The sequence below is a fragment of the Melopsittacus undulatus genome, chromosome 2 (assembly GCF_012275295.1).
Source record: "Melopsittacus undulatus isolate bMelUnd1 chromosome 2, bMelUnd1.mat.Z, whole genome shotgun sequence".
Classification (NCBI taxonomy): domain Eukaryota; kingdom Metazoa; phylum Chordata; class Aves; order Psittaciformes; family Psittaculidae; genus Melopsittacus; species Melopsittacus undulatus.
Genome location: NC_047528.1, coordinates 61,418,618 through 61,439,699, shown reverse-complemented (window position 1 = coordinate 61,439,699; position 21,082 = coordinate 61,418,618). Strand labels below are relative to the sequence as shown.

The window sequence follows — 21,082 nt, the reverse complement described above, 5'->3', positions numbered from 1 at the left end:
GTAACATCTATGCATTGTCAGAGTTTGGACTTTGTTTACATGCTTACTTGCAATCTGACCTTACAGAATCACAGGTTATGCCAGTTTACATTTATTTATGCAAAGTCTTCCTTATTAGACTTTGTCACTGACTTTGAAGTGCTGTGCTTAGTTCTGAGCTGGTTATTACAGGTGTGGAGATACAAAAGCAGAGGAAACAAGGCAGGCAAGATCTAACAAAAAAGGTGTTGGAACAAGGTTCCTTTAGGTGTCCTCTGTAAGAGAGTTGTGATTCCTTCAGTAACTCCGGTAGTTTATTAGACTTTTTCTAGTTTCTTTAGCAAAGTAACCCATAATATGCCATAGTTTCAATTTATAATGCTACCTAGGTTACTTGTAAAATGGTGGGTTTTTCTCTCAGGCCTCATTAGAATAGGTCTTTCATGGTTAGACCATGTTAGTTGCTCACAGACATACTGAGATTCAATCAGCACACCAAAAGTTTTCATCCTCTCATGTTTCTAATTAGTGATTTTACAGGAAAAATGTTTGTTGCTTCCTAGTGTATTGTCTTTACTCTTCTGCTATTCCAGCAAGTAAGATGATTCTGGTTTTCATTTATTTTGTACCTGTTACCTAAATGAGCAATTCCAACATGGAATTTCATTTGACTACACCTGTTTCCATGCCAGGGTCATTAATACACTAAATAAACACAATTAAAGAATCAGTATTTAAAATTCACTTCTCAAGGTGGAGTATTTTGTTTTGCTTTTACCCACTTCCATAAGCTACACACCTTTCAGTGCTTTTACTAACTGTCATGTTCTCCAATGTAATATGTGTTGTCCTCTATGTGCCTCGTGATGGCGCTCAAGATGATCTGCTCCATAACTTTTTTGGCACTGAGATCTTCCTTTTAGTCCTTCTTGTAGATTGGCATCACATTTGGTAACCTCCAGTTAGCTGGGACCAACTTGGTCATCTGGGACCAACTTGGTCAGCCAGGACTGCTGATTAATGATGGAAAGTGGCTTGGTGAGCGCTTCCACCAGCTCCCTCAGTACCCTTGGGTGAATCCCACCTGGCCCCAGATAACTGTGTGTGTCTAAATGGTGTGGCAGTCACTGATCATTTTCCCTTGGATTATGGGGATTTCATTCTGCTTCCTGTCTTCCAGCTCAGGAGGTTAGTCTGAGAACAACTGGTCTGACTATTAAAGACTAAGGCAAAATGGGCATTGAGTACATCAGCCTTTTCCTCAGCCTTTGTCACTATGTTTCCTCTCACACCCAATAAAGGATGAATATTTTCCTTAACCCTGTTTTTGTTGCTAATATATTTATAGAAACATTTTTTATTATCTTTTATGGCAGCAAACTGATTAATTTCTAGTTGGGTTTTGTCTCTTATAGTTTTCTCCCTGCACAACCTCATGACATCCTCGTAGTCCTCCTGAGTGGCCTGCCCCTTCTTATGAAGGTCTTAAACTCTCTTCTTTTTCCCAGAGTTCCAGCCCAAGCTCTCTGTTCAGCCAGATCAGTCTTCCCCACTGGCTCATCTTTCTGCACATGAGGGCAGCGATAGCCTGCTTCTGTGCCTTTGAGATTTCCTTTCTTAAAGAATGTCCAGCCATCCTGGATTCCTTTGCCCTTCAGGACTGCCTCCACTGCGACTCTGTCAACAAGGCCAGAGTCTGCCCCCTGGAAGCCCAAGGCAGCAGTTCTGCTGACCCTCTCCTTACTTCTCCAAGAACTGAAAACTCATTTTGTGTTCTCTATGCCCAAGACAGCCTCCAGCCATCACAAGTCCTTCTTTATTCACAAACAACAGGTCCAGTGGCACACCTCCCATAGTTGGCTCCCTCACCAGCTGTGTCAGCAGGTTTACTTCCACACACTGTAGGAAGCTCCTTGACAGTTTGCTGTATTGTACTTCCAGGAGTCGTCTGGTAAGTGGAAATCCCCCATGAGAACAAGAGTTAGTGACAGTGAGATTTCTCCCAGATGTTTATAGAATATTTCATCTGCTTCTTCATCCTGGTTGGGTGGTCTGTAATAGACTCCCACTATGATGTCTATGTTGTCATTCCCCCAGATTCTTAGCCGTAAACTACCCAACCCTATTGTCACCATCATCAAGCTATAGCCCTCTGTGTTAGGGCTACCTAACACAGAGGGCTACCCCATGGCCTATCTTTCCTTGCCTGTCTCTTCTGAAGAGTTTATAACCATCCATTGCAGCACTCCACTTGTGGGAGTCATCCCACCATGTTTCTGTCATGGCAGCTATTTCATAATTTTCCTGCTGCACAATGGCTTCCAGCTCCTCCTATTTGTTGCACATGCTGCATGCACTGGTGTAGGTGCACTTCAGTTTTGCTATTGACCCCACCACCTTTTTTGCAGGGGAAGCTATAATTCCTACATAACAATTCCCAGGCACTTCTGTTGATGTATAGTTTCTAACACATCAGTAACCCTTGTGTCTTTGCTGACACATGGTTCTCCATCCCTGGCTTCCCCTGAGACAGTAGACCAAAGGACCTTGCTAGCACACTATATCTCAAACATTGGTGTGCTGCACCCACGGCTTATCTCTAGTGCATCTGGTTAGTGAGATGACCTTGCTACCTTTTTAAGTATATAGCTGGGAGAAATTTTTGTTTCTTACTGATGTCTGCCTTTACTTTTCATACTATCCTTGTCATAGTTTCTGACCTCCAAGTTAGAGGCCCCTCTTCTAGGCTTTTTTTTTATTCCAGGCATGTCTTGTCACATAAGTATTCCTGTGGTTTTATTATTATTAAAATTTTCTTTTTTTCATTTTGTTTTGGTGGGTGTAACCTTTAGCTGCCATTTGAGAATGGTATTGGTCTCCCATATGTCCTGTCTCATGTCTGCATTAATATCTTGCATACTGTAGGAAACTTCAGAGTAATTCGGATCATACTGAGGTCAACACATACTGGGTGACCAGCTGAAAATGCCGCTTGGGCTCCCTCAGCTCAGGATCACCCATGTAAACATCTGCATTTGAGGTGCCTTGTGCTGAATGGAATGTCACCCTATCTCCACAGTGCTTTAACCACTGATCATCCTGGCTACTGATTATAGGAAATAAAGTTAAATTCAGCAAATTGTTCAAGTCATACAGGTGACTGTATTATAGACAGTTGGTTATTAGCAACATGTGATATTACTGCTTCCTTTTAAGTGTTTCTGCCATGATACATAGTTGTTAGTTAACTTTTCCATGCTAGCAGACAGTGGTGTGTGACTCACTTGCATTGCTGTCACCTGTTCTCCATTCTCCTGGCAGATCCTCATGCAATTAGAAATGATGCAAAATTGCAATCATTAATTTGTTAAAACATGATCTTAGAGTTGGCATTCTGGACGGTCTTCATTTTCTGAGTGGTTTAGCTTTTGGTATAAAACAGAATTTTCCAATTTACTATAGCTGGTGAGATTTTATGCTGTGAATGACTGATTACTTTGAAGGTAAATTTCAGATGAATTCTGTCAACATTAATAAGTTGCTTATTGTTCATTGCAGCTGTCGTGGTTTAAACCAAGTCCACACACAGCTCATTCACTCACTCCCCCTCTTGCTCCCCCAACTCCCGGAGAATTAGGAAGGAGAATCCAAAGAATGTAGCCCCCACGGGTTGAGATAAGGACAGTTTAATAGCTAAGGCACAACACAAATCACTACTGCCATTACTACTACAAGTAATAATGATAAAGCCAATAACAAGTGAAGAGAATACAACACCTCACTAGCCACCAACCCATAACTTACTCCACCCTGCCTGACCGAGCACCGACCGATACCTCCTCCATCCCCCCAGAGCTCCAGCCCTTCCGGGTCTCTCCCAGTTACATGCTGGGTATGATGTGCTATGGTATGGAATACCTCTTTGGCTAGCCTGGGTCAGGTGTCCTGTCTCTCCTTCCTCCCGGCCTCCCCTCCTCCCTGGCAGAACATGAGCTCAGAAAAGGCCTTGGACAAACCAAGCATTTGAGCAGTAACTCAAAACATACTTGCTATCAGCAACCATTCTCAGCCCGAAAGTCAAAACACAGCACTGCACCAGCTACCAAGAAGGAGAAAAATGACTGCTACTGCTCAAACCAAGACAGCAGCCTACCAATCAAGTTAAGCTAATGCAGCTACAACATGCTGCAGTTTTATGAAGGATACCAGCAAGGCTTTTGCAGATTAAATTGTGCCAAAGTCCTGTCAGGATGGACTCCAATTTAGTTTTTCTAAAATAGTTAATAAAAACAAAATCTGTACAGATCTAGAATATTTAAAAATGCTCCAAAATATTTAAAATGTAAAGCTTATATTCTTTTAGCTCATCAGCTAGACATGCATTTAAATCAGATGCTTATTTTGTACATTTTCTGATTACTTAGAATATGTTCTCCAAAAGCTTATCTGAAATGAATATATAAAGAATGTACAGAACATGTGTCTTTTAAATGTGTGCCTTCATCAGTTTGCTTTCACATTGTCATGTTTTAAACCCAGCCGGTAACTCAGTGCTGTGCAGCTGTTCACTCACCCTTCCCCCTTTCCCCTTCCGGGTGGGATGGGGAGGAGAATCAAAAGAATGTAAACTCCATGGGTTGAGATAAGAACAGTTTAATAACTAAAATAAAGTAAAATATAGTGACAATAAAAAGAATACCAATAACAATAATAATAATAATAGGAAATGAGAAAAAATGAAAGCTCAGAAAACCCAAGTGATGCACAGTACAATTGCTCTCCACCCACTGACCTATACCCAGCATGACTGGAGCAGTGATCTGGACCTTCCAGGTAACTCCCCCTGTTTATATACTGTGCATGATGTGCTGTGGTATGGAATACCCCTTTGGCTAGTTCAGGTCAGGTCTTTGCTTCCTCCCAGCTTCCCGTGCCCCTTCTCACTGGCAGAGCATGAAACTGAAAAGTCCCTTGACTGGAGTAAGCATTACTTAGAAACAACTAAAACATCAGTGTGTTATCAGCATTTTTTTCCCAGACTAAAGCCGAAACACAACACTGAACCAGCTACTGGGAAGAAAAATAAGTGTTACAGCTGAAACCAGGGCGCATAATTGAACTCTGCAAACTTTTAAAAATTATTTCCACTTTGACTCTTCTGTTTTATAATAAAAATCCTGTCTTAAAATTAATGCATATCTTTTACATTGGTTCATAAACTTCATAGTCAAAACATTCTTACAGCATCTAATTATTATTTTTAAATGAAATATTTTTTAGGAACCAGTAAGAGCAAGGCAGCAAAGAATTCTCTAGGTCAGCCGAAATGGTATTTGTTTACCCCTGCAGAAAAGGACTGTGAAAGCATTTTATGACTATTTAAGGAGTTTTATAGGAATAAATTGTAGGACTGCCCTCTTCATCCCAAGACTTGTTACCTTCAGATCTCTCATGAATCAGAATTCAACTAATTCAGAAGTCATGTAAAATGAGAGGTTTCTAAAGCATTTTGTTTTAATAAGCAATGGAAAGAAGAAAAACCTTTCTTTTCAATTTACTTTTTGAATGTCAATGTTCTTACACATTTCTTTACACTTTTCTCACCTTTTGTATGTAAGATATAGTGTCTCAAGTTTTTGTTGTTAAAACAGATTTCATTAGTGCAATGCAGATAGATAGGACCATTTCTGTTTCTTGCAAATAGGCAGTCATTTGTAGAAGCCCTAGCAAGCTATAGAAGAATTTCTAAAAGTTGTAGTTTTATATAATTTCTATAAAGTTATGATAACATAATTTATAGTTCTAGGTTTTTCTTGCTTTAGGGAAGGTTATCTCTTCTTGGTACTGGTATAGAAGTGTTTACCTCAAACACTCTCAAGTTATGGAAGTGCTTTAATATGAAGTACTGTTAAGATAGTAGGATCGTATTCATTGTGCTTTGTGTATTTGCCATTTCTGTTTATAATTTTTGTCACCTCTTCTTATGGATAGTAACAAGTTAGACTTACTAAGGCATGATAGCATCATACTAGAAGTGACTTCTGGGTTAATTGTTTTTCCAGGGTTAAGACACTGCTGTGTGTACTTAATACTTCAAAGTTCTGTTATAGAGAGCAGTGGCTCAATAAAGAGCACTGATTCTTGAGTGTATGTCAGCTGTGTATCACTTAACAGAGCACACTCTCTGAACCCATGTAAGGATTTTCTGCTTGCTGTTATTGACAGGTAGCCCTGAGTTTTTGATATCACAATTTCTGAAAAATAATACCTTCTGCAGCATAAAATACCGGTTTTGAAAGATCTTCCTAACAGTAAGGTCTAGGAATTACTGTGTCCTTGTTGACAATTAGTTCTTTAGGCTCTCAAGCTCACTTTAATTGCCAAGTTAATTCTTTTTTTTTGGCCCCTGTTCTGAACAGCTTTTCTGTGGCATTTCTTTTCATTTTGTATCAGTAAGCATCCTGAAATAAATTAAAACTTGAATTCACTCCAAGGCTACTACTTATATTTAGTAAGTTGTTTGTCCTTGCACCAAGGAAGGGGAAAATTTTGACCAAAAGATACATCCATCCTCTCTGTACTGATAAAAGCATTTTGACACCCTATTTATAAATTACAGTATTCAGCATATGTACAAAGACTTTTTTAATGTCTGTGTTTATTGGTTTATGCTGTAATTTGCATAGTGCAATGTCTTATTAAGTATAACACATACAAAATAAAAAAAATATTTTTAACATAAAAACATTAAAATGTTTTCCTAATGTGTATTCTGCTGATGCAAATGCCTTATGCTATGTGAAAGACTATTCATTTTAACAAAAAGAATCAGTTATTACTTATTTTCTTTATTTTTACTATAAATTAATATCAGAACCAAGAATGACATAACAATGGAACAGATTTAACCTTTTTCAGAAGTGATTTGATTTTGAGGAGTAGGATAGAGGGAAATGTTCAATGTGATTTGGAAACTCATCCACTATTTTAAGGGAGTTTTGTTGGTGTTTAAATGTATTGAAGTGTTCTTATCCAGCCCTTTTACCTCTCAAGTGTTACTTTGCCTGTCTTGAAAAAGAGTACAGTGACAGTATTTTGATAATGAAAGGCTCTCAGGTATCACATTAGGTTCTACATGTACTGTCCCTGTCCATGTGATTTGCAGCAGCTTAAAGTATTTCCTTCTGAGTCTTTTTGCACAGCTTAATGTTCCCCTCACATGATCAAAAGGAAATAACCATGATAAATGAGCACTGAGTAAGCACATTCAAGATAAGAATTTTTGAGTTTAAAATTGTTGTGTTTCCTGTTTTCCTTTGTTCTCAAGGGAATAAGCCTTGTTTTAACACAAGGGTTGGAAATGTCAGAACTCCATGGAACTTGCATTTTTTTCCAGTTCTTAGTTTTACCTGAGTTTTGCATCACATGCTCTGCATAAACTGAATTATTTCGTGCTTCTAATAGTTGCACAACATGAGGCACTTAAAGCCTTTTAAATCTATGTAACAACTATTTAACTTTTCCCTGCACTGAGCTGTGTAATATAGATTTTAATTGTTTTCTTTTACAGATTCTGTACAGCCTTTCCTGGAAGCCTGCAGTAATGAATCCTTCTTCCGAACTTGCTCTCTTTTGCTTCGAAGTTCTAAGCTAGATACTCAGATTTTGGAAAAGCTCTGTGTGATACTGCAAAAACTCTCCAGGATAAAGTAATTCTTTACTACTATTATTCTGTTAGTTATTATTAGATCAGCAAACTCAAGGACTTTTATTTTTCTCCTTTTTCAAAAACTCATCTCTGTTTTGCTGTTTATTTGCTCCACCATAGACAATGCTGGATGCTCTCTGTTAGCAGGTGGGGTTGGAATTAGATGATCTTTAAGGTCCCTTCCAGCCCAAACCATTCTATGATTCTATAAATTGCACTGGAAAGGTACTAAAAGTAAAATTAAAAAATCTTAATTTGTTGCTTTTAGAAACTTTTCACGAGTGTGAAACCCTGTTATAGCCTTTCTTTGAGCTTTCATTATACTACATGTTCACTTACTCAAGTGAAAGTATATTTTTTTGTGACTTTTGACAAGATTTTTCTCACCATGTATTTATAACCTTCTGCTTAGAGACATTATACGGAATGTAGAAGACTTATATGAAACTCCCAATGTAATGCAAATTTTTCTTCATTAAAAATACCATTTTCTGTAGAATCTTGAACGTTTAGATGAAACCTCTCAATTTTAAATTGACAACTATTGTATGTAAAATCTTTTGCAGAAGTAATAAGAAGATGTTTGAAATGTTTACTCTTCACCAAATGATCCAAGAACTGCACAGGACTACAAATCCAGATCATGTTTTCCTCTGCATAAACCTCAACTCAATTCTGTTAAATTTGGGATTGTCAAGGAGTAACTCTCTTACCTCCAGTTTAAGCACAAGTCACTAGCACCATCATTCAATCTAATTTTTGTTCTGTATGACTTTTACCAGCAGTTTATGTTACTTGAAATTTGGAGGGGTTTTCTTACTGTTTTGTGTAAATTAATTAAGCAGAATCTCAGTACTGGATAAGTTACTCTGTATTGTGTGGAATCTCATTAATATTTCCCTCACTCATGAAAAGGAAAATGAAAATGTTAAATGGCTTTCTTCATTGAAAGAAATGAAAATAATGCTTCTGATCTGAATGATTCATGTACCCTAAGGAACTGGATCCCTTGAGTCAGCAGATCAGAAATACCAACATTTCCTTACAGGTATGAATCTTGGTTTCCTTTGACTCTTCAGAGAGTTTTATAAATTCATTTACTTATTTTATGATTGATAAGTAACAGACAAGTATCTTAGCAAATTAACTTTTGAGATAATTAGAGTCATAATATGGTTTAACAAAACTAGATGTATTGAATGAGAATATTTTTGGTTTAATTTCAAAATGCCGTAGTGTTTGGGTGTTTTTTATATGTATATATATAACAGTATTTTATCCTGTTTTGTAAGAATTTCTACTGTCACTTTGGGTTGTAATATCTCTGCAAATGTAAATAAAAACATTCCTTCAAATGCCTGGTAATAGTAGTCCCCAATGTAAAATACTTTATTTTGTTATTTCTGCTATATTTTGTTTTAATTTGCAGTATAATCCTCATAGTACCCACATTTCTGCATGTAATGAATATACTTTTCGTCTGCCACAGTTCAGTGTTCAGAAGTTCTTGCACGTAGGAAATAGGATACTACTTAAAAATTCAACTTAGTCTTCTGATTTCTGATTTGTACTGTAATTACTGAAACTTTTTAATTGTAAAATTGAGGCTCTGGTTAAAATTTAAAGATCTGCTGTATATTAGTTTTCCACTAAGACTGGCAGTATAAAACTTCAGAGTGGTTTACTTCTCAGTTCCATACTTTTTTTTTCCCCCTTGGTTTTCCTTTGTATTTTTTACCAGAACTCTTTGAACTGAGTCTTTGAAGTTGAATTCTAAATGCAGATATTTTTCTAGCAATGTGAGTTGTGTTTCTAACAAGCTTTCCTATGAAAGGAGTCTACGCTACATTTGGCACGGCATATGTCCAGAAGAGAGAACAAGTAATGCGTACTCTTTGGGCAGGAAATGAATTCTAGGTAATTTTTAAATCACACTAATAATAGCTAAAAGCTTTTTCTGACAGTGGGTTATGTTTTGGAATAGGATTTCTTCATCAGGCAATTCAGAATTTCATCGGATTTACCCGAAGTGCAAAAGCTTGCTTGTATCTTTGGCTGGAGACAAAACCCTCTTATTTAGGAGGTGTGTTCCCAGTCCTCATGTGCTTCTCCATCCACTTGGTTATTAAAAATACTAGAAAATAAATAATTAAAAAAAGCTATAGAAAGTTGTTAGGTTTCCTGCATTCACAGGAATGTTGATTGTGCTTATGACTTTCAGGCTTCATCACTGTGGTTTGTTAATCTAACCTTTTTTGTGGTACCAGTTTAACACTGTGTGTTCATCTAATAATTGCAATGGTAATGCAGTAAAAGAGTATGATGTAGCTTTTATGATGGGTCCCTTGTGTTTTCAGTGGGATTTACAGTCTGACAAGATGAATCACCATTCAAATTTTTATGATCTAGAATGTTTCTGTTAAAATGCAAAAAAATATTTTTGAATCTGTTACATATTAATGCAATTAAATTGATTGATGAACTAAGAATAAGACAAATGATTTTGATCTTAGGTAAATTTTAACAGAGCTGTAAAGAAAAATAGAAGTTCTTGATTTAACATTCATATAACAGTAAACAAAAAGTATCAGGAATAAAGAAATAAATTAATTATGAAGTGTCTTTTGAAGAATAGATACTTCCTTAAATAAAAAAGCTCTAGTAAAGTTCCAAAACGTGCATGTTATTTTTTGATGCAGGGTAATTCTTTGCTAAAAATTAGACTCACAAATACACTCTAGTAGAGTCATATGTGATGGTAGAAGTGATTTTTTTTTTTAAGCCAGTTGTTGACAGATAACTTAGAGTAGTTCCTTAGTACACCCATAAAATTTTTCAGTGAAGATATTTGAAGAATATATAGCATGCCATGTTTTTTCCAAAATTTATTACTAATCAATCCCTGTTAAGGTGGAGATATATATGAAGCCTTCTAATATCTAGAAAGGCAAAATGATGACTTTGGAATCTGTTTTATTCGCTATCAGATTTTCAGTTGGTGTTGAATTGCATCTTTAAACGTGCATGGGTTTATGGTACGTGCAGACTATAAATACAAGTGAAAAGAATGTCTTACAATGTGTTTTCAGGATCAGAGACTTCAAGGAATGTAAATGTCAGTCTACCAAAAATGAAACTAAAATGATCAAAAATAATAAACTGAAATGAAGATTTTAGATTATTCTGTTTTGATTTGTAATTGATTATCTAGAGTAGCTTATGATGTCTATGTTAGAAGCGTAGATAATCTGGCTTGCCTTTGTCATTAGGAGGTTGAAATATGTACTATGATAAATACTATTCCAAAATCACTGTTATTTCTGTGTTTCTGCTTCTAATCATTTGGTATATCAAATTTTGTACACACCTGCTGGTTGCACTGTCTTGAACATCAATCTTGTGGGCCAGTCCACCCCCATTGTCCACACCAGTCCATGATCTGGCCTTGACAAGCATCCCCATCCTGTTGATGTTCCTCCGAGGCATCTTCGCAGTCTCTGGGGAAGGGGAACAGAGGAAATCATTTGCATTCCCTACTGTCTTTTGTGGTTTTTTTAAAAGAAAGACAGGGACCTGCACACTTCCTGGGAGCAGGCAGCTGATGTGTCAGAACATGTAGCTTCAAACTAGCTATAATCTTGCTTGCGTATCGGTCTCCAGAAGTGATCAAATACCATTACTGGCATGAAATTAAGAAAGCTTCTGGTAGTCATAATCTGCCATTTTAAAGGAAGATTGAGAATTGACCCACAGTTTTGTGTTGCTGTATTTGGAACAGCTGTGAGAGTCACCATTGGGAAAGTTAGCAAGAGGATTGCATATGCTTGTGTTAGGGTAGTTTTCATCACAGAAAAGGCTACCAAAGCTGAAGAGAAATGATTTTTCTTTTTTTTTTTTTTGTTACAAACACACATCTATTGTAGAATTGTCATCTCCTCACTGTTTATCAAAGGCTTCCTATTGGTAAATGGGCAAGACAGTGCTTCAGACCTGATCTACGAAGTCTAGATTTGGCAGATCTGTAAGAAAGATTGTTCAGGGTGGACAGTTGTATTTGGGGATGTTGGTACTGTTGTATTTGCAGAAGCCTGACAGATTTAAATAAAGCAAATGAATATTAGCCAATCGTGCACGTTTTTGCTCTGTTTCTTCATATTTGTGAGTTTCACCAGCAGATAAAAGGTCTGTCTCTTAAAGTGGGATTTCACAGTTAGGTTCCAGTTCTCCTTAACATGCATCATTCTAAAGTTCTATAACTGAATTCAATATATTATGGGGAAACATTTCTTATAGCAGATAAATTAACCTGGAAGGTAAAAGTATGCTGAAGGCAACATATTTTTTATGAACTTTTATTCATGATCAGCATCAATGTCTAAAATGTATGATTTAACTTACCAGACCAGATTTAAAAGAAGCTTATAATTCAGAGTTATGACACTGGATCCTTTAATTATATACTGAATTTTTCACCTAAAACTTATACAGCTTCAGGGATTAATGGTCTGGTAGAAAGCATTTGTCTTCAGGATGACGTATTTAAACATAGTCCAGAAAGCCTGCAAATATGATCTATGAAACAATCTGGTAGTCTTCTACTTTCCAAATGGTTAGAGGAACTACAATGGCAAAGCAGTGACCCCTTGTGCTTCTCTTCATGATATAATGCTGACACATTTTAAAAACAAAAATTATTGTGAAAGTAATAGTGCTGTACAGTGTTGTGATCCTACCTTTGACATCCCCTCAAGAAATGCTGTGGCGGACAAAGGCATCTTCATGTGCTATACTGACTCTTGATTTGTGCTCTGTCAAAACCACCGCTATCCATCGTCAACAGTGAGCATTAGGGGCTGATGAAAGCTTTAATGCCATCTTCTGACCATCCTTAGGAACTTTCCTGTTTATTAGACTTCTGGTTTTTTGCATAATTTTGAAAGCAAGTGTCTTGTATATTTGGCTACCTGATCACTACTAGAAGAGAGAACTTTGAACAAAACCACTTACTGTTTTAACTTGTACCTCCTTTTTTTTTGAATGAATGGTCCTGAGTCAAAATTTAACAAGACAGGCACAAGACATTCTGATCTCTAAAGTCACACTGAGAGAATCAGTTCTTCTCTGTGTGCATTACTCAAGGATATTTAGATGGATACCAAGGAGTATCTCCCAGAAAAGACCGCATTTCTCTGATCACTGCTACTTAATGGGAAGTGGCTGCTCTGGCAGACATACGTAACATAGGGCTACAAACGCATTAGCCATGATACTACTAACAACAGAAGCTATGAAAGCTCAGCTTTTAATACATTGACTTTAAGGTCATCTTCAGCTCCATTAAATGGCATTTTCACTGCAGTTAGTTGTGGAGAAAATAAATAATCTATCCACCTTACAGGAAAAAAAGTATGTGATAGAGTTTCAAACAGGAGCATAATACTCCACCCACACATCAGCTTTTTGGAGAAGTAGTATGCCTTTGAAGAAGGTCAGAGGTAACTAGCGTTGCCAGACTGGTTTTGTCCTTCAGAAGAAATAGTATTCTGGTATGTAGATTCAGGAGCTATTTATATAAGGAATGCAAATAAACAGATTTTCTCTGTTCCACGTTCCTCCCCACAATGCAGCAGTTTGATGTCCTCTTGCTCTGTCCTCCTCCACACTGAAGCATGACTAATTTTTTTCACAGCAACCTTGCACAACAAGGCCAAATTCCAGAAACAGAATCCTAACTCAGCTTCCTTCCTGTTTCAGTTGTCTCTCTACTCATTGGTCTTCAGCGTTATCTCCTGATTTTTCATTTACTTCTGTGTGGTGGATTGAATTTGAATATCATTGTGTATTCCTGAATTGCTTTGCAATACTAACTTGAATCCTATTACAAGCTTGCTTGTAAAGAAGCCTTAACTACAACAGAAAAAAAAACTTCTATTTTCTTTTTTAAAAGGTGATGGACAAATGGGATGCCTTGTGTATGACCTGTGTAACAGCTAATCACTGGCGTCTTCTGCAGCAGAGCATGCAAAGGCTACTTATCATTCTTCCATAAGTATTCAGACAGTCTAGTTTCACAGAACACTGGCAAAAAGGAATCAACATTTTTCTGTCCTCAAAGAGTGGTTGATAGTGATAAATTAATGCCTGAGGTAACAAGTGTTGTGCATTATAACTCATATCTCAATAAATAATCAGAAAAGCTTATTTGGATGTGGGTGAAAAAGAATATATATGCAATATTATGTGTCTAGAACTAGATATAAACCAAGGCAGTGCATTCTTACCCTGTTTATATTAATATATTTACTGGAATATGCACTAGGAAGCCTATCCAATACATAGTAAGAGCATGAGCTCTCTTTGCTTTTCATTATCACAGAGGAGTATAGAGGTTGCTTGCAGAAGAATGACTGCTGCATACAGGAATCATTGTTTTAGCTTTGGGTCATGATTTTCAGCTGCAGCAGTAAGGTTTTTTTCTCCTAACTATACCCTCCTTATAACAAGGCTGTATGAGACTTTGAGTTGAACAGGAAGATATTGAACTAGCAAGCTTTTTCAGCTTCAACCCATTTCAACCTGTACTCCTGGGCATTTACACATATGATCTTTTTGTTCATTAGTAATTCTAAGTTATAGAACATGGAGGCAGTTTGCTGCCGTTGCTTTAGGCTGCAAAGCAGACGCCCATCCTTTTCAGCCCACCTTACCTCTGTTGTTTCTTTTTATTAATGTAATGAAACCAGGACCATCAGTTGTCAAACATTATGGATATGGCAGTTCCTGTCTGCAAACTAAGATCAGGAGAGGCTGAAAATCCAGCAAGTTTCTATAAGGAAAAAATGAGACAATACTAGTCAGGCTAGGAAGCTGGGGTTAGATGAGAAAGGTCTTGCAAGGTAGAAAGTATTAGTCTTGCCTGGGAGAACTTTCCGCAAAGTAATCCAAAAGGCTAGTGATGGAGTAGGGACTAGGTTTATTTAGAGACACACAGTTAAGCACTCTCTCTAGTAAGGCCTGCTGGTGTAAAGCAAAAGAAAAAATCGGTTATGTTGTTTTTACAGTGTCCACAACACAAGCTGTAGAAGTTCTTGAAGCAAAACCATGAGTTGACCAGAGATTTGTATGCAGCTCTTAAGTCTTTTATTTTAAGTAAGTATTTCCAAGGACTTAAAGGTTCTTTTCAACTTGAAAGCTGGGTTTTATCAGAGTATAAAGAAGAATAATTAGCTTGTAAGAAAAAAAGTACATCAAAAAGGAAATAAAATGTCTTGTTGATAATTTTCCTTCTAACCTTCTCATTTCCTTAGGGGTTGGGTCTTAATTTTAATTCCAACTCTAGTAGCTTTCTCTTTGCAGCAATTTCTGTGTGTCTCCTCTGACTCCCAGAAACATTAATCTTTGTATCAATCACAACTATTTGAGGCTTTGTCCTGTACCTGCTCCTGCCTTTAGCAGTGGTCCCCCTTTCCTTGCTGTGCTGCAGTCTTCTTTCTCATTTTGCCTCCTAGCCTTTCCCACCTTACATTCTTGCAGCTGCTCTTGCTGCTGGTGTGCTTTTTTGCTCGGAAGAAAGGCACAAGCTTTTAATCAGCCCAGAGGAAAAGCTTGAGACAGTTTGTGGCAGTTAGAACCAGGTAAAACAGTGGCCTTTCCACTCTATTGTGAAAAGGCAGCCTTCCTTTTAAAGGAATATAATATTGTACTGTAACTGATCTTTTTCCAGAGAATTAGGGTTGTTCAGTCTGGAAAAGAGAAGACTTCCCAGTCTTCTTACTGTGGCCTTACAGTACTTCAAAGGGCCCTGTAAGAAAGATGGGGAGAGACTTTTAGCAGGGCATGGGTTATGGTTTTAAACTAAAAGAGGGAAGATTTAAACAGGTTATAAGGAAGAAAATTTTTGCAATGAGAGTGGTGATTCACAGGAACAAATGGCCCAGAGAGGTGGTAGATGCTACATCCCTGGAGACATTCAAGGCCAGGCTGGATGTGGTTCTGAGCAACTTGATCTAGTCAAAGATGTCTGGGCTCATTACAGGGGGTTTGGACTAGATGATTTTTAAAGGTCTCTTCCAACACAAACTACACTATGATTCTGTGATTCGGATCCCTGTTGAGTGTTTTTTCAGCATTAGCTTAAAAAGCTCAGACCAAAATAGCGACCAATTCCTAAAGAAGTGCTGCCAGGAGATGAAAAATATCTTTTCTAAAATCAAAAATACAAAGTGGTTTCTCTACAGCAAAGGCAGGATTGATATCTTCTCTAAAGAAAACGGAGAGGAAAAGAGCCACTTTGAAACAAGGGTGGTCATAGTTTCTTCAGGGTTTGGATTCTTGAAGTGAGCTTGTTTTAAGATTGTGTGGTAAAAAATGTGCTTATATTGAGGTAAAGTCACTGTGACAATTTAACATCTTTAATGTTCTCACATGAAAATTCTTCAGAAATGCTTCAGAAAGTTCTGTTTAAGTTCCTGTTGAAGATTACTTACCGTACCTAGGGCAGCAGTCAGTCATAACTTTAACCTTATATGAGCCAGATTTGCTGTAAATACTATGAATATTATTACACAGTTCCAGAGACATTAACCTTAAGCCCACCTTAAACATTCATCTGATCCAATAATTCCTCAAACCAGAACACCAATTACCATCATTTGTAATGGGTTCAAGTTCATCTTCATTCTGTGCTACCTACTGCAGTGGTTTCAGAAATGTTACTGGACTGAGACACAGTCACACACCTGAACTTGCTTGGTTACTTGGTAAGACTAAACTCATCCAACCTTTGACATCTGTAGAATAACTGTATACATCAAAGCTTGTCACTCCAGGCATAGTCTTGAGACACTATAGCCTGTAGTTTGTGGATGCAATCCACCTTGATTATTTTAGATGTTTGCTTTAGTGCAAGATGAATCTCCCTGCAGGTACATTGCAGTGTGCTGGAAGCACTGCAGATGAATAAAAAAACATAAAAATGATAAACCTAAAAAGAAGCAAAAATTGAAACAAGGATGACATCCCCACAGAAGTTCTCAGGTGGTTTGGTTTTTATGTTCCTGTGTTTTGTGTTTTTATTTTGCACAATTGAAGGAAATGAGTATTTTATGCAGATCTGAGTTTCTGCTCTTCAAGTTAAATCTAAGAAGCTGAAGTTTCTCCTTTGAGTGGCTGTCTATAAGCACATTAAAGCAGAGAATGCTCAAGCCTTTTGGGCAGTGATGTGTTTAGATGCAGCAATGTCTGCTAGAGTGTTCTCATGCTTTGTTAACTTCTGCACATAGAGTGCAGGAAGCAAAAAGACAGTAAAGTGAAACTCAGAACATCAGTTCCTCCCAACCATCTGTGAAGCTCAAAGCTTTTGTTGAGGTTTTTCAAGCCTTTCTCTCCTTTAATGTTAACATTCTTGTTCCCTTAATGGAACAAGGATGCATTCATCATGCTGAAACCAGCAAATGAAGCTGAATAAACAAAACCCCAAACTGTTTTTAAAGTAGGGCAGTGTTTTGTCCATTTAGAAAATGTTAGATCTCTATGAAATACTGTGCAAGTCTTAGCTTAGTCACAAGGCTCTGGGAGAAATGCAGCTTGGTGCTCTGTGTTTTGTAGAAGCTAGTGGTTCTGCTGGCGGTCTCACCAGTGCAGCCTGAGATGGGATGGACATAATTATCCTGTCATGCAGTGAAAGCTTCCAGTTATGATCTCTGATAATGTGATGCAGTACTGCTAATTTCAGAATGCAAAATGAAAACACATTTATGAGAGAGTATTGCTACTGTGCGATTACTCACCAGTCTCACAGTCTGTACCAGCTCTCAGTACATATATAACTTACAGTTTCTTCATGGAGTTGCAAGGAGTTTGGTGTTTTTGTAATACTTACGAGGTCAAATTTTTAACCAAAACTACATTGGCAAAATTGTTTCTGCTTCAAAAGATTCCAAAGTGTGATGCAGAGAAGCAGTATCCTACAGGAATGCAAAGGTTCTTTCATGTATGTTATCTAGGCACTCCCATACCACAGGAATGTGCCTACTAGCCCTTTGCAAACTCATTTAATTACAGAGTTATAAGACAATATATGATTTAATCAAAGAAATGGCTAATGCAACTATGTTCAACCTCTTTCTTTTATTAGCATATTTTATGTTCATACTTTACAATATAATAAGTTATATATACAGCATTAAACAAAATTATTAGAAAGTGATCTTTGGCAAGAACTACAGGAAATTTTTTCATTCCTGTACATCTTTTGTGTAACAATAAAAATACTGTATACTGAATAAAATAATGTTAAATAGTTTGTGTTCACATTGGCACCATCAGTTTCAAGACCCTAACTTTTCATGGCCTAATAAACATTAAGAAGAGGATTCCTGTAGCTTCTTCTAAACAAATAAATGAAGTGTATTAATAAATGACACAAGAAATATAAGCGGCAGTCCACTGAATAACACTGTAGTTACACACTGGCACAAGAGAAATAGAATCTTTACAATTTGGGGGGTGGTGGTGCTTGTTTCCCTTTTGTTTTTCTAATAGCAATAGTATTAGGTTGCAAATTCAGGGTCTTGAAAATCTTGTTGAAGATTGTTGAGTTGTCAGCTGATCTAGGAATCTTACAGAAGCCTCTCGAAATCTATATGAATTTGTCATTGATTTCAAGACAACAAAAATTTCACCCATAAATTAAACACCAAATAGCTAGTAAAATGTTTAAATAAATGCATCTTGCTGCTTCATTAAAAGTCAAAATTCTCATCAAAATTGGCATATGCAAATTAATGAAGAGTGTGTTATGATACAAAAGAAATGGTGAAAGAGGAATAATGAGAGGGATAGGTTTTATGTTGCAGTACGTGCTTCCTCTGCTATATGAATCAAGTGCTAAGAAGATATTAAATATAGATGTTAAAGGGTGATACTAAATGTTCTGCAAAATAATGATACTATCATAGACAAAATCTAGTTACTAACTGATGGGATACTGGTTGTTCACTTCAGGGTAATAGTTAATATTTTTTATAGCATTTCATTCAATCATGAATCTTGGAATCTTAAAATATTGCTCTGTAACTGACATGACTTAATTCAGTGGTTGCACTTGTTGAAATGCGCCATCACTCATTTTAGCTATAAATTAAGCAAAGAGGTTTGGTAACAGCTACTGATTTGTGGTCTGAACAAGTTTTAGAGAACTTCCAATGGTGAAAATCAGAGATTAGTTAAAATGGAAAAAATAGGTCAACTTTTCTGTACACAAACTCACAATAATGCTTTACCTTCCTGAGGAGCTGGGTTTTACCTGTGGATTCTGCGCTCACGGTCTATGCTTACAAGAGCATAGCATTTGAAAAACACCTCTGCATTTCAGGTGTCCCTAGAGAAATCTACTCTTCTTGTTCCTAGTGTCAAACGTGCACCACTGTTGTCTGAATTCCTCTGCTTGAAATATAATTTACTGGGAAAGTATAGTTTTCATGGTAGTGGATAAGCTGGTTTGGTTGCTTCTTTTTTCGTAATGGCAAGGAAGAAGAGAGCTTGTTGCTCTCAGTTTACGAGGAGTGACTGCCAACTTTTACTGCCCAGTAACTGGCTTGTCCTCAGCAAGTCAGCAAATTGAATTTACAGTTTCTGAAATGTCAGTATGGACCAAGTATGCATTTATGTGCATTATGTACAGCATTTTGAAGCACTTCAATCTGTAAATTATGTTAGACTTTTTCATACAGCAAATTAATCTGAGGACTGTGTGTATGCACCTATGCACATACTTTTAGGTTCAACAAACCCATAGTAAGTGTAGAAAACTAAACTGGTTACATTGAATGTGTTAGAGCCTATACAAATGTACGTGCCTTATGTGTATTAATTACGCTAGCTGTGGTACTGCTTTTGACTGTAACTATGGAACTGTTCAGTAAAGTCTTAAGAGACTGAAATATGTTTAGAGAGCAATTCAGTGTCTCTCTTGAAAGCCAGGCAGGAAGGATATCAGCAGGGTTATCTGCACTTATACACAGACTGCAAAATGGGTGTTTATGTGTCCACTTATCAGTAACTGTTTAACATGATAATTTTGTTTATTGACATGTTTCATGCCAAGCTTCTTGGGAGATTTCTGCTTTTGTTTTGGTAGGTGTGTAACTTCTTTTAGAAGTCAAAGAGAAGCACTTCCCATTGGTTATTGGGAATTGTTACTTAGAATAAACATCAGTGGTCTCTTGTCCAAAGTCTTTGATGTGGTGCTCACTGGTATCATGGTTCTTGAGGGTGATGTGGAAGCGCGGCTCCCAGGCAGGCATGTCAGGATGTCCCTGCTGGCTCAGGAGCAGGCATTGCTTGTGCCCACTCCAGAATATCTGCACACAAGGATTCAACAGCATCCAACCGCTCTATTTGCACCAGTTTGGTTAGCAGTTCTGGGATGCTGTAACCTGCTGTGCTGATGCGATCAAAGAGCTGCATGCCGTCTGTCATACCACCGATCTCATCCCTTTTCAGTCCAAAGCTCTCGGCAAGGTGCCGCCATGTTTTCACTATGGCTTTTTCTGTGTTGTAGGTTGAGCTGAGCATTCGGCTGGTCTTCTCCAGGCAATCAAATGGCAACTCCGTTGGGCTCAGACCTGCAGTGGGAGGTGTTTATTGTCAGATGGCTCTGTGCTCAATTCTAGATTACCCAAGACATTTATTTAAGTACTACAGTGTATACTGTTAGCTGTAAATACTGCTAAAATCTTGAAGTGAAAGTCCATGATAGGTATTTCTAGCTCTAAAGTTATTACTGTATATTACCAAATTAATTCTTCCTAAGGAGAGTAGAGTACAATAATTAGAGTAAAAAGTTGTCTGGGAAAGAAGTATTCAATGGGTTGTATGAATTCTCATAGCACTTCCCCTTCCTTCAACAATTTACTAGCTGTTAGAAGCTAAGTACATTGCAGTCGTATCCCTAGTGAGCAGCTCCATTAATACACCTCTGCACGTCAGGCACAGTGTTTGAGCTCAAGAGACATCTTCGATCCTTCCCTGAGTCTGTCACCGGCAGCTGCTATAACATCTCTGTAATTGAAAGTTGTCCTTGTAGGAGTGTGAGGAGTGAGGTGAAGCAATGGTGCCAGATGCTTGCAAGCATAAAAGCCCCTGCTAGTGCTTGATTGTCTTTATTATCACTGAATCTCTAGAGAGGATTTAACATTCATCCTGTGGGGGAAAAGCTATTCTTTACCTGGACATATTTTCTATGTATTCATGATCACAGAATAGAGGAGAGAATCTGCTACAGCATTTTTCCAAACCCAATCTTTTGCTTCTGTAGTTTCCTGCTTCATACTCAACAGCAGTAATTTGGTGGGAGATATGGCTCCCTGAACAACAGAAAAATCAGATGTGCAC

General features: G+C 37.4%; 2 protein-coding genes across 5 annotated transcripts in view; one reads left to right on the top strand and one right to left on the bottom strand.

The window, feature by feature from the left end:
- CCDC138 (coiled-coil domain containing 138) overlaps positions 1 to 10,327 on the top strand; it is a 37,377-nt gene extending 27,050 nt beyond the window's left edge. Inside the window, exons 14-15 of the mRNA XM_031051182.2 lie at positions 7,550 to 7,688; positions 8,254 to 10,327. Of these exons, the coding sequence (XP_030907042.2) occupies positions 7,550 to 7,688; positions 8,254 to 8,425 (311 nt within the window). The 3' untranslated portion in view covers positions 8,426 to 10,327. The remainder of the gene's footprint in view (positions 1 to 7,549; positions 7,689 to 8,253) is intronic.
- A 7,469-nt stretch (positions 10,328 to 17,796) lies between these two features.
- EDAR (ectodysplasin A receptor) overlaps positions 17,797 to 21,082 on the bottom strand; it is a 76,236-nt gene continuing 72,950 nt past the window's right edge. For all 4 annotated transcript variants that reach the window (XM_005151348.3, XM_031051156.2, XM_031051155.2 and 1 more), the window contains exon 12: positions 17,797 to 20,313. In XM_005151348.3, the coding sequence (XP_005151405.1) occupies positions 19,994 to 20,313 (320 nt within the window). In that variant the 3' untranslated portion in view covers positions 17,797 to 19,993. The remainder of the gene's footprint in view (positions 20,314 to 21,082) is intronic.